The sequence below is a fragment of the Cheilinus undulatus genome, linkage group 2, assembly GCF_018320785.1.
Source record: "Cheilinus undulatus linkage group 2, ASM1832078v1, whole genome shotgun sequence".
NCBI lineage: Eukaryota > Metazoa > Chordata > Actinopteri > Labriformes > Labridae > Cheilinus > Cheilinus undulatus.
The window spans coordinates 23,728,765-23,742,563 of NC_054866.1; the positions used below are offsets into that span (position 1 = coordinate 23,728,765).

Consider the following 13,799-nt stretch of genomic DNA (forward strand, 5'->3'; position numbering starts at 1 on the left):
TACTAGTGACTAAATTCATTACCAACCATGCAACTTCACTTCAGTTAATACAGGTAACTCAATATTCATATGAGTTAATGTAGTTTTACCATTTAAGGTCCGATTATTGCATAACTTTCATTCAGTAATTCTTGTGTAGTATTTGATTTAAGGTCCCTCTTTCCCCCTCTATTGATCTAGATTATCTTAAAAATAGGCCACGATGAACTCAATTCCTATATCTTATTTTTGATGTAATGATTAATTTGATTCAATTAAGTTCTACACATTTTTTTATTTTTTATTTATTTATTTATTGCATTATTTCAGTTGAGCGTCCTGGGGATGAGGCCTAATAAAGTTAGGCATATTTTAATTCAAATTTCTGTTTGATCAATTTCATATAACTAGGTTGGTTTCAGAAGCTTCAGGTAAAATGAAGTTTAGGTGAGACCTCATTTTGGCCTAGACTTGATAACAGTTTTATATACAAGTAATGATAATTTTACTCTACCTACAGGCAGAGTGGAAAGAGATGAGATTTCGCATACTGCAGAGGAAGGTGTTAACAATAGTAGATATTTGTCCCCAGGGCCCCTAATGTCTTAATCTGGCTATGTTTATACAGTATTAGTCAGAAAGATAGGCCAACAGGATCAGCAGAATTACCACTGTAATGACTAAATCTGTGCCGCAGAGCCACTTGAGCAATGATACATGGTGTTTTGTGCATTTTAAGAGACAGCAAACATGAGTCTTTTACCAGATTTATTCCAAGAAAGAAAAAAAAATCATCCATTTTTCTTTTTGTCAAAAATGTCCTTGCTCATTACATTTGAAAAAGAACAAGACCACCAGCACTCAGAACTAAACAAAACAAATAACCAACAGATGACTAGATTTAGTCCTCATGTATACATTTCAGATTAGTTTGGGTTCTTATTTTTGGTACAATATCATATGTATATCCAAAATACAGATAGTTTTCTTCCATACCCTCTGTCTAAAAGTTTCTGTTTGAGGTTGTTCAAAAATGGCATGAAAAAAGAAGAGAACAGGATGCCACCACTTTAATTACATCACAGAATTGAAATACTTTCCATTGTAATAATGACACACAGTCAAGTAACATTTTCTTTTAAAACTTTGATATTTACAGCAATTATATTTTTGCCACTTTTTAACAATTATGTCACAGGTGATCATTACAATGATGTTACATCCCAGGTCCGAGTCCTGCTGTTCTGTGATGATGGGAACTATAGATTGGGTTCACATTTCCTGAATGTGCCACATTTGCAGACCCCATCATAACGAGTCCGAAGTTTCCTGTGAACACAGCCCTCGACTCCACTCACATGGAAAGAAATAGAAAATAACTAAAGGTAAGTTTTCACTTTACAGAAAGTAGACAATGTTTGCTTGGTGTTTTAGCCATGACTCTCTAAAACAAACATAAAAGGACAGATACACACTTGGAATAAAAAACTGTCCTAGGTGTTCAAAAGCAGTTTATGAGTCAAATGCAACATAGATTTTTTTTTTCAATGGACACAGGCTGAACACACACCATTGCTTTTAGGGACTCAGAACTCAAGTATAAATTTAACAAGAGGCATAAGTGCAAAGGAATTACAGAGGCAGACAATTATTATTTTTATCATCAATATCATATTTTTCTACAAATATCTGTATGCCCTTGATGAACGAATCATTAAAAAATCATTCCATGAAGCAGACTAAGGCATATCAAACAAATGATCACTCTTTGACGTTAATGCATATCCTTCTGTGGGCATGTAGATAAAACCACTTTATAACCAATTAACTTCATAAATTTTTCCATGTATGGCTCTTATCTGAGACCCATAAATGGAAAAAATGTAAATCTGAAAGCAGTAGTGTTGCTTTTCATCTGCCTTCCCTGTAATTATTAGGGCTGTATAAAAAGGAAAAATAATAGAAGAAAATTTGGCAGATCTCTTAAGGTTTTCATTTGCATTATTTCTATGGATGCCAGTTTTGTTAGGAATTATTATATCTATTATACCTCTATCCCCTCTCTCCCTGCACACCCCCTCATCCATCCACTCATTGGCACTCTCTCTCACCCCACACACAGCCTACATACAGCACAGCAAAGTCCAACTGTACTGGGTTTCTCTTCTCCTAACTCTGCAGCATGTCCTTTTTAATTGTGCAAGGTTAAACAAAATATGGCATATTGTAACACAAAACCTCATGGACACAAAAATTGTGTGATTTTTTTCTTTAAATGAGGCACAGCCTGAGAACTTAAATTTTCAAAACATTTCCTTTGGGATGCAGCAAAAGAAAACTGTAGATACTTTCAGCAAAGAGTAATTTCTGTAACGGCTACATCTCTAGTTCCTTCTTAAAACTATATTTTGATGCACTGAGAACTGAAAAAAAGCTGTTGTGTCCATCATGAATATCCACCCGATGATTTTGTACATAACTTAGAAGAGAAAGAAGAGAAAGAAAGTGACATCTGAGGTCTTCATACACAAGTATTTCACAAATATACATCTTCTGAGCATGGTGTCCATTCAGTCAACACTTGGATACTCAAACTATGTCTATAACAAATATACAACATACATACTAAACAGACTCTTTATTTCAATGTTCATATATTAAAAGCTCTAAGAAAGGCAGCAAAGATGCGCAATAAGGCAGATCCATATGACTCGATGACACACTCCATGTAACACGCGCTACTCTGGCAAATTTACACTGACAGATGAGCTGGATCTTTAAAGGGCTTCGGTTAATCTCAATCTAAAGTTGTTTATGAGGAAATCCGTAAAAACAAGAAGGAGGTGAGAACAGTGAGAAAGATGGCAAAACCATAAAACAAGGGTTGTGTTGTAGTTCATGAGAGGCCTTTATTTGAGGTATAGATCCATTAATCGTTAGTATGCAGTTCAAATGAAGCCAGTCCGTCTATTTTGATATATGTGGAGTGGGTTGTTATGGCCAGCTGTCATTGATAAGTGATTGTCAAACTGTCCTTAAACCTGCAAAATAAGGTGGTATAAATGAGGGTTGTAATGCTGTGTAAGTGAATGAATTATATCTTGCTATATATTTACATGAATTAGTTAAATATACCTGTAGGATCTGAATACAAAATCATTTCTGATGGTATAAAAATGTACTGCATTAATTTATTAGCCATGGAGGAACTGACAATGATGATGAGGTGGAATAACACATGAGGTGTCAAAACAGCATGCATTCATAAGCATCAGGTGAGGGACTATGGCAGCCGCTTGTGTGTGAACAATGCTGAGCCATTTAAATCAATATAACTATTATGAAACATTTTACACAAAGTATAGCACTTTATCTCACTGTTACATGTTGTAGTAGTCATTTTTTTCAATAAGAATGAGCTGTCTCTCTCTGTTGTGTCTAAACGGTATGTGCATGTACATATGTGTATCAGTGTGTTTGTTATTACAATCGTAATCAGTATGGGTGAATCTGTGTAAAAACATATTTTTCCAGCATCACTGCTGAAAAATATAAAGCCTCCGCCTTCTGTTTTCCTGAACTGGAGACAAGCAACATGTAGCATCTAATCACTGAACCGGCACTGATGGATCCACTCATTTCACATCACTTGTCAGATTCAATTTGTTTGAAACTTTGTCCTGTCCATTCTGCATGGCCTGCCTAGCATCTAAGTGATTGACAGCAGAGAGATCCCTCCCTCTCAGGTCGCTAAAAAGGTATCCTCAGCCCCTTATTGGACCACAGAAAACTTCAAGAAACTGGTTGGCAGCTCTTCAGGTGTCACTGACCCCTCCCTCCTTCTCCGTCTTCAAGGCAACCATTGAGGCAGTGATCATCGCTCCCGAAAGCACCCTGCGACTGCAGCAGCTCATACTCCTGGTCCAGGAAGTCTAGGCTGTTGTTGCTAGGCAACCCACGGATTGTGAACTTGTGGGACACTTTTGTCCACTGCTCCCGATTAGCTGCCACTCTCTCATACAGCTCAGTGGCCCCAGGAAACAGTTCAGATAGCAGCCTAAAAGGACAGAGGAGCAATGGTTAAACATGACCCAAGATGTAAAGTGTGTGATTGGAATATATAAGTAGGAAAGCATGTCATTTAGTGCTTTCCGTCTCTTTGATGTTTAATTGTTAATAGTCTTGTATGCCTTTAGTTTTTGCTGGTTTGCTATTTGTTTAACCTGCAATGAATGAACCAGCAGCGACTTCTTTTAGCCATTTGATGTCCAAGCATAGAGCAGCAAACCTGAGATTAAAGATACTGTTAGGAACTTCCCACAAGACAGTCTGGCTGCAGTCTCCATCTCTGATGCCATGTATCTCAGAACGGAAATACATTGTAAAATTTAACAGAATCAGATTAAAGGGTTAGGATACCAAAAGTTAACAGTTAAAAACCTGACATGCAAAACCTGATAAAAGTGTTTACTAAAACTTTATAAACTGCTTACAGGAAAAACTTTGTCACCCATGAAAACATTCTAATAGGAGCACAGATGGCCTAGTGGTCTAAGGCAGGGGTTCTCAAACTTTTCGGAGCTAGGGACCCTTTGTTTTGTCCCTAAACTCTGCATCCTTTGTTATCAGATGACACTTTAGCTTGGCAGGCTTCATGGCTTCACATGAAGACACGTTTTGGTCTTCTATCGCTGTTCTCAATAAAACCAAACTTCAGACAGCTGTCATCATATTTTCTCAGTTTAGCACCACTTGATGAAGTGGACATGTTTAAATATTTATCCATTGTGGACCTACACACCAAATGCATCCTGAACAAAGTGACTGATGCATAATGAGTGACAGATTTATGTATGCTACAATCATATCTGATTTTTTATTGGCCTAAAGCTGACTCGTGGGAGTCATTGGTTTGGTATGGTTGTTAATGGCACAGTAATGCTGAGGTTCATTCACAACCCTGAAAAAATGATAAGTTGATTCAAGGATAACAAAAGGTGGGATGCAAATATAGTAGCTTTTTATGCGTACTTGTAAATGGGCATGGCGATATGTTCCATGAAGCTTATCTGCAGTTCTGGGATGTACGCCTTCTCTCTGTCCATCATTTCGCTGGGCCTGTTCCCCATGGCTTTTTCCTACACCACAAACGCATGGTACAGACAGACATGAGTGCTGAGATCAATGTTGCATAAAATGACACATACTTGAGCCACTTGCTGAACAATTTAACATGCATGTTACATCCAGTGTACAGTGACACATACCAGATCTCCTTGAGAGAAGAACTCCTTGTAAATCAGCTCCTGTGGACACAAAGAGACACATGTATCTGTCATTGATCATAGTGGTCTTGGAGGAAAGCATTCAGACTAAAGCAGCATTGATTAAGCTCTCAACAAAATGCAGCTAAAGGTAATGTCACTCAATAATAATAGTAATGCCAGGTATCCTGGGTAATTCTGGTGTAATTCCTGCTTTTGCTCTAGTCCTATTTTTTTTTCTGGCTGGTGAGAAAATACTTTACAAACTGAGGTGATGTAAGCCTGACCCCTAAACAAAACAAATAAACAGAATTGAGGTTTCCAGCCTGAAGAGTGCGGATTATGGTGCATTTGCTGTATGCATTAGGTGTTATGAGATTCATGGTGCAGGATTTAGCACAAGGGTCCTAGGTCTGGTGTCAAAAAGGGGGCAAACTGAGATTAAACAGAATAAAAAAAATGGAGTGCAGTTTCACAGAATAGAATATAATAGGATACAGACTGAAAGGCTGTTTCCAACTGCACAGCTAAGCATCTTATTACCTTTTACTGAGACAGAAATTGGAATAGTTATAATGTGCAGTAAATTTAAATTGGAAATCATTAAGACATTCAGATTACTTGCTACACTATGCCTTGTTATACTGTATGAACTGAAACTAAAGACATTCAAGGCATTAAATACACATTATCATTGTTGGTTCTTTGGTCTCACAACAAGCTGTTTTGAAATGAGAGAGTAGAGTGTTGGTAAATGTGATGAACTCCATCAGTTCAGCTGCCGTGATCTTCAAATGTGTGCTAATTACTAAATATTACTTTAAATATTGCTCACATTACAGTAATTGGATTTACTCTTACAAGAATGAATGTACTCGAGTGTATGAATGATTTATTCACTGATTCATGGATTGTTTTGGGATAAATAACTATTAATCCCTTGCATATATGAATTGTTTTCTAATATGAGATATGACTTTAGGATCGTGGTGAGAATTATAAACATAAACCTTAATACACTGAATTAAATTTTCAATTACATTTTATGCAGGGCTCTCAAATGATTACTTTTTTAGATCATGATTTATGTGTTGACTGTGATTAATTTCTTTTTGATGGATTCTAAAATACTACTATTTTGCTTGAAACTTTTTTGTTCAATTTTGGATTTTTGTACTGTCTTAAACTATGGGTAATTGACTTCTTGCTTAGATACAGACTCGCTTTTATTTGAAAAAAAGGAATCTTTGGTAGATCAAAGATGAACATGAACATGAACCTACACTGTAAACCCCAAAATGTTAACAGCAATCAAAAAATTAAAGAAAATTAATTACCTAATAAATTTTAAGTGACACTCACCAAAAAATAGCATTTATAAAAATTAAAATGGCTAAGTAGCAGGTAATTAGCCATTTTAAGTTGTATTTACTCAATTTTACTTGCATACATCAAATGTTTTCAGTTTAACTGAGTCATGTAAAACTGAATAAGTCTACTTAAAGCCAAATTAAGCACTTTTCTTAAAGCTACATGTTTCTCATCCACTGCAATTTCCCCATGTCTCTTGTTCGTTTTCATTTTTGAACATTCGTGCCACTCAAAAGAATCTGGCTCAAATAATCACATGTAATATTGACTGTAAGTTGCACCCTATTTAGGGAGTTTAACACACCATATTATGTTAAGTTGTCCTCCACAGGTGGGACTTGTCTAACTGAGAGGGTAACTTCACTCATGGTGCAAAAGAGTCTAATGCCAAAGGAATTCAGAGAAAACTATTCAAATTAAGGGATGATTGTCAAATAATTTAGGTACAATGACATCAATATTTTAAGTTAATGAGTACGGTTTGCAGAGTACTTTACACAACCCATTTTTGTAAACAAACTTTTACTGTTTGGTGTTGAAGCGTAACAACCGAAAAAGGAATGGATTATGGATTACAAAGGAATTAAGGGAAAAGTAGAAAAGGTAAATGTTTGATAACTGAGATGAAGACGACTTCTGACTTGTCCAATGAGCTGTCTGTTTTTTTTTTTTAATAAGATAAGATATCAAAGAGTAGTGGTGTTCTTATTTTACATCACTGTGGCTGCAGGCAGATGCTGCAGTTGCTTTATTAAAGTCTGCTGAAAGGGATATTAAAGCATGAAATTAATCACAATTTAAAAAATACACTGATTATGGATTTTTATTATCATGAGCAACGCATTAATGCTGACATTTATCTAAAATAGCGGATATTTGTGTAAACTCACAGCAATCTTGCGTGTGGTTTTCCAGCCCTTGGTTTGGTCTGACAGGTCACATGACGTCATCAACAGGCACAGCAGCATTGAGCGGTGGGTACGGCTTTTTGGGTTGTATCCATCTAAAAAAAACAAATAAAAACATGTAAATTAGCTCTTAGCTTTTCAAAATAAAACAACAGATGTCAGCATTTCATACCAATATCAAATTTTGGATCTAAATAGCCAAGTACCACGCTCTCATGATCCTTAGTTTTGTGATAGATAGCCTATTGAAGAACAGAAGTCATAGCAGCATGTTCGGTGAAGGAAGTTTGAGAATCAGGTTAGTAAGAGTTCTGATTCAGTGTAATTTAAAGTTGCGTGCTTCCACTCTATTTTTCAGCCATGATTGACAAGTTAAACACTGTGGTGTGAGGCAGAAGGTAACTCGGAAGCTTTAACATCCTTGGATTGCTTTAGCTGCACTAAATTGAATCCACTGAGGACACATCCACTCAGGATAACTTATAATTGGCTGCATTCAGGCGTAACAAACCACTGGCCAGGAGGTTATAGCCAATTATATTACATAAGAGTGCAGAAAGCAACTGTCTCCTCAAAACAGTAAATAGTCCAATGAGAGAAAAGGATGATGAAGAGCACCACCGATGAATACTGCAGCTTTGACCTCATATGCCTGCAAAATAACTCTCATAATAAAAATGTAGTCTTTTGTTCCTGGCAACAGGGGAGGATGGGCTCATACTTTCATCGCCTTTACAAAGAAGTTGAATATCGGGTCCAAAAAAAAAAACCCTTAATAAGATATGATAAAAAGATAAATATGTCTTTTTTAAAACATTTGGGTTGTATTTTTTGGCAAATGTAATCATTCTACATGAATACTGCTTAAAGCTGGATTAAAGAGACATACCATCAGCCATCTTCTGCAGGTCTTTGAAAATGCGCAGGTGGTGCGCCAGGTCTGTAGCCAGAATGATATCTCTGATCAAATCCAGTACTCGCTGGTAATCCTTTAAAAACAACACAAAGAAACTGAGCTTGAAACTGGAGATACATAAGAATGTAGCAATATATTTTGTTTCATTAGATCAGTAACTATCAGCTGGTCTATCCTCAGGAGCCACCACCACCTTACTGAGAAACTGCGACTGAAAATTTGAGCCACTCAAATCGGTTTACTAAATTATGTTGCAGTTTCAAACTTAGATGGAACAAATCATATGACTGAACAAAGAGACAGGACAAAACAAACATGTTCAAAGAGTAAGTCATTACAGAAACTCTTGGTGGAAATGCATTTGTACATTTTATTTTAACTCTGTTTTTGTGACACCTCGTAAATTTTGGTTGTTTTCAAGATATCTGAAGGAATTAAGATATTTTCAGCTTTTTTATCCCAAGATAATGACAGAAATGAGTTGGCATTTGGAGAAAATAGAGTAAAATAAAAAAAATGGATGGCCATCCCAAGGTCCTTATAGTTAACTAAAACTAACTAAATTTCAGTGAGGAACACTCTCATCATACATACAACAATTTTATTGCAAAATGGATTTAAAGTTTTACTTTGTGGAGAAGGCTCTGCTCAAAAGATGCTGCCTGGGTTAGTCAAGCAGCATGCTTTGACTTTCCAGGGAGAACATGGCTAGAAACTCCCATATGGATAGATACATTTATCACAGTGTGTACTGAATTCAATGAAATTAATTCAAAAGCAATCATACTATAGTAGCATGAATCTGAATAGGTAAACAAGTTAAAGGCGGTTCAAACATAGCCAGCAGTGATGAGTGAGGAGACAGACCCAGGTTTGCTTCACGGCAAATTTAGATTTAAAAAGCTGCCAAATGGAAGTCTGGATGAAACAAAAGTTGTGTGTACATACTGCGGTGATGAACTGTCTTTGCACTGAAGTACAAGGAGTCTGAAGTACCACCTCCGTGCAAAACGGATCTTTGCTAATGTTAGCAAAGACGCTTACAACAACATGGGATCAAGTCCTAACATCAAGCTACACTAGTGTAGTCCAGCAGACCTGGATTTGTCCCAAAAACAACAGCATATAAGCTAACTATTGTGATTGCTAATGGGTCGCCAGAGACCACAGACCATCGACATTGTTGACGACAAGGGGCTTCAAGAGATCAACTGGGTCATCTCTGATGACCCAAAGAACAGAACTTTACAGCTGAAGTTATTTTGTACCTGATGTGTTCGTCTTCTGGGCTTGTTCACAATTTATAAATATTATTGCTCAGTGAATTAAGACACTCTGATTTACAAAGCCCAAATAAGTTTAAAAACTAGTTTGTTTAATATTTCTTCATTTAAACATCATACGTGTACTAATTTATCTCAAATCAAACAAAAATGCAAGTAAATGGCAGTATTTAAAATCTTAATTTATGGATAATAATAATAATAATAATAATAATAATAATAATAATAATAATAAATACTTTTATTCGTAAAAAATGCTTTCAAAGTGGTGTACATAAAGTTAAAATAATGAAAATAAACACTTGATTACAAGAATGTTTAAAAATCTAAAAAATACTTTAACTAAAGAAATACTGTGATTAATCAAATCACAGCATAGTGATGTGATTAACTTGATTTTTTTTTTTATCAATTAACAGCACTAACTTAAATACACCGCTGTATTGAGAGAAAGAGCTGTGATTGGCTGTGGAAAATGGGAGGCGATAATTAGGATCAGCTGGTTGTCAGCTGATCACTGTAGGGTGAATGATTACTGTGTCCTGCCAAAAAAAAAAAAAAAAATAAAAAAAAAAAAACAGAAAAAAAAATCACTAACACTGTGCTGTGTGCTTATAAAACAACCATTGTCAAAATAAAATAAAAACAGAGACTAAATCTCCTTAGTTTTAGTCTTTTCAGTCAGCAGCATACTGACATAAACACCTAAGCCCGGGGAGGGTGAAATTACTTGATTTGATTGGTGAAGACTTCAAACAAAGGTAGTTTTATGTCTTGAGTTGTATTCAAACATTAAATTTGAACAATAAAAATGAAAAGTGATGAGAAAACAATTTGAATTACTTTTAAAAACGTTTGGTGTTTATTCACCCCTGACATGTATCTGAAAAACTAACACTAAAACCTATAAAACCTTAAACAAAAAAAACTGAGCATTTTTGCAAAATAAAAAAGAAGAAACTAACTAACCTGCAGTAAAAGAAACAAACAAATTAAAACCAAACTAAAATTAAACTAAAACAGAAAGTAAAATTGAAATAAAAATCAAAACTAGTAAAAAATCCAAAACTATTATAACCTTGGTAGGTCCACATAGGGTTCTCATACATTGTTGACTTTTTGCACACAAACATGAACCACTGAAAACAGCTCCGCATCCCACTTTTGGGTCCCAACCCACCGTTTAAGAACCACTGTTTTAGATCATACCTTTCTGGAGAACTTTTCAAAGATGTTGCAGCCGATTGTGTTGAGGATGGCAATGGCCTGGGCAAAGTGATGTCTCTGTCAGGGAGAAAAAGGCATGATGGGAAAATAAATAACTATATTTGAAAATGGAGTTCCTAAAGAAGAGATCTGCCACATAGAAAAGAAAAAATTCTCCTCATTGTATCATCACTCAAACAAGGAATAAAAGCTTGATTTTGGCCACTAGGTGTTGCTCAAGCCCAAAACAAAAAGGGTAAGCTTCCAAACTAAAGTTCAGCTGCTAAGAAGAAACAAAAAAGAGAAACTTGTCTTATTTCTTTCATGTTCAATTTTTCATTTCATATATACACTGTAGAATAAGTGATTAGAAATAAGGCTGTAATAAATGGTGTCTATTTATGATAACATAAAGGTGAAATATAATTGGAAATACTTTTGAACACAGAGTAATCCAAATGCATCACATCTTAAACTATGACCTCACCAGTAACTTCATGTTTTAAGCTTTGTAAATGTAAAAGTTATGGAAGAGTTGTCTGAAAATTTGTGGTTCATTTAAGCAAAACTCTGTCCCTATGGCCTCCCCAAAATCCCTGCAATGTGAGGTAACTGGCTGTGAGTTTACCTCCATCACAGATCCCTCTGAGCTGTACAGAGCAGCCAGCACAGATTGCTGAAAATAGAAACAGACAGAGAAACGAAACACTGTCCTGTCAGTGTTCACATTGGATTATTCAAAAGAAAAATCATCATTTATAAAACACACTTTGTTCTCTTTAACTTTTGCTGCCAACCTTAATGTAAATCTCTAATAGAAAGAACATAACAAAGGCAATAAGATGAAAACCTCGGTGTCATTTAGGCACAGCAGAGTTATACATGATGACAGTGGAGCAGAAAAACATGCCTCTGATCACACTGACATCCAGTGTCTTAAACTGATGCAACCACTGACTGTGAGACACCTGGAGCTTGTATTTCATTGACATGCTCCTTTCTGAGCATCTGAAAGTCAGATTTTTAGTTTTGCATTTTTAAAGTCAAGGTGAAGCGCTGCTCTGCTGCACTCTACGTGTTCAGGAGGTTTAATGTTTTCAGTCTCTAGGAAAAGCATAAAATGTGCTCTTACTGAGGCGACTTGGAAAGAATTGTTGGTGCCACGGTGGTCCAGGTCATGGCACATACAGGAGACAAAGAGAGCTAGAATCTCTATATCCCTGGAAAGAGATTAGAAACAAGATTTAAGAATAAAACATTTCAATTTTTTATCATCATTTAAGCAGCAGTAAGGTTCAGTTTGTTAGATGTTTAGGAGTAAAATAATTTAATAGGTGCTTAAAAGATGCTCTGGCAATGGGTAAGGTCAGAAACACAAAAAAACTGCAGAAGGATTAGCATTTCTATTTTTGATCTTATAAAAGATAGAGCCTGGTTTCAGTTTCCACCTATTTAGGATTTTTTTTTTCAGAAAATCTTTTCTTCAAAAGAGTAAAAATTGATTTACAAGTCTTATATAAATCCTTGTGATTATAGATTCTCAATTATTTTACTCTGGCCTGATTTAATTTTTGTTTGAAACTATTCTTAGTTGTTTGTGTTAACTCATTACAAACAGTAACTGTTTCCCACTGAGTCATTTATTTTATGCTCTTATATCCCAACAGGTCATTATATTCCTTCATTTTTTTCCTTTAGAGCTGACAATGAGGTTTTAGGCAGCGATAAGTATATGATAACATCATCAGCATAAAGCACCAATTTGTGTACTTCTCTTCAAATTGTAACCCTCTTGATGAGATCTGTCTTACAGGTTCAGCCAGGGATTCCACACAAAATCAGGGCTGAGGGTGTATTTCTCTTTCTGGTTCCCTCAGAGGTCTTGATAATTAGCTGTTGACTTTAACTTGTTTGGCATGTTTTTTTTATATATTAGTTGTGATGACTGGATAAATTTGGGGTGGAAACCAAAAGCTTTTGCTGTACAGAACATTTTTTGCAGTGATAGGTTATATCTAAAGTCTGACTTACAGTATATATTCAAGACTCAATTCATTTATACTCACTCGAGGTAGTTGGAGAGCCCTAGGTTTTTGTAGAGCAGGTAGCAGAAGTGTGACACAGAGAAGGCATGCATCCAGTTGTGGTAAGGAGGGTCTCTGTAGCCTTTCTTTACCATTAGACAGAACCTAACAGAAAAGCAACAATTAAGTAACATCTCAACGCAGAATTTCACAGCAAACAACCTTACAACTGGGTGAATTTATTGTATTTATATGGCTTCTAGACCAGGTTTCTTTAAATTGAAATCTCCAAGTTTTCTAGAACAAAAAATCTTCCTGGGGACTTTGAACAGTCCAACATCAAAGTATTTGCACCCATCCTGATTTCTTTGATTTTTTGCATATTTGTCACACTTAAATGTTTCAGATCATCAAACAAAATTTAATATTTGACAAAGATAACCTGAGTAAAGACAAAATGAAGCTTCTAAATAATGATTTCATTTATCAAGACAAAAAGCCATCTAAACCTACTTGGCCCTAAGTGAAAAAGTAATTCCCCTAAACCTAACATCTGGCTGTGCTCAGCCTTCATTTTGATCTTTTTAGCCATTCAGAGGTGGACTTGGTGTGTTTTTGGATCGTTGTCCTGCTGCATATCCCAAGTGTGCTTGAGCTAAAGGTCATGGACTGATGGCCAAACATTCTCCTTCATGATTTTTTAGTAGAGAATTCATGTTTGCATGTTTCCATAAGTCTGTAGAAGCAAAGCAGCGCCAGACCAGCATGTTTGATTGTTGGTGTGCTCTCTTATGCAATTTTAGTTTTAAACCAGATGTAACAGGACAAACACCTTCCAAATTGTTCAG

The 13,799-nt window shown here is 35.8% G+C and overlaps 1 protein-coding gene across 2 annotated transcripts in view; it reads right to left on the reverse strand.

The window, feature by feature from the left end:
• Nucleotides 1-752: 752 nt before the first annotated feature.
• The window catches only part of LOC121521675 (cGMP-dependent 3',5'-cyclic phosphodiesterase), a 274,824-nt gene continuing 261,777 nt past the window's right edge, over nt 753-13,799 (reverse strand). For both annotated transcript variants that reach the window (XM_041805812.1, XM_041805819.1), the window contains exons 23-31: nt 12,994-13,116; nt 12,060-12,147; nt 11,556-11,603; nt 10,931-11,005; nt 8,412-8,511; nt 7,505-7,617; nt 5,247-5,285; nt 5,011-5,117; nt 753-4,036 (exon numbers count right to left, since the gene is read on the reverse strand). In XM_041805812.1, coding sequence (XP_041661746.1) covers nt 3,802-4,036; nt 5,011-5,117; nt 5,247-5,285; nt 7,505-7,617; nt 8,412-8,511; nt 10,931-11,005; nt 11,556-11,603; nt 12,060-12,147; nt 12,994-13,116 — 928 coding nt within the window. In that variant the 3' untranslated portion in view covers nt 753-3,801. The remainder of the gene's footprint in view (nt 4,037-5,010; nt 5,118-5,246; nt 5,286-7,504; nt 7,618-8,411; nt 8,512-10,930; nt 11,006-11,555; nt 11,604-12,059; nt 12,148-12,993; nt 13,117-13,799) is intronic.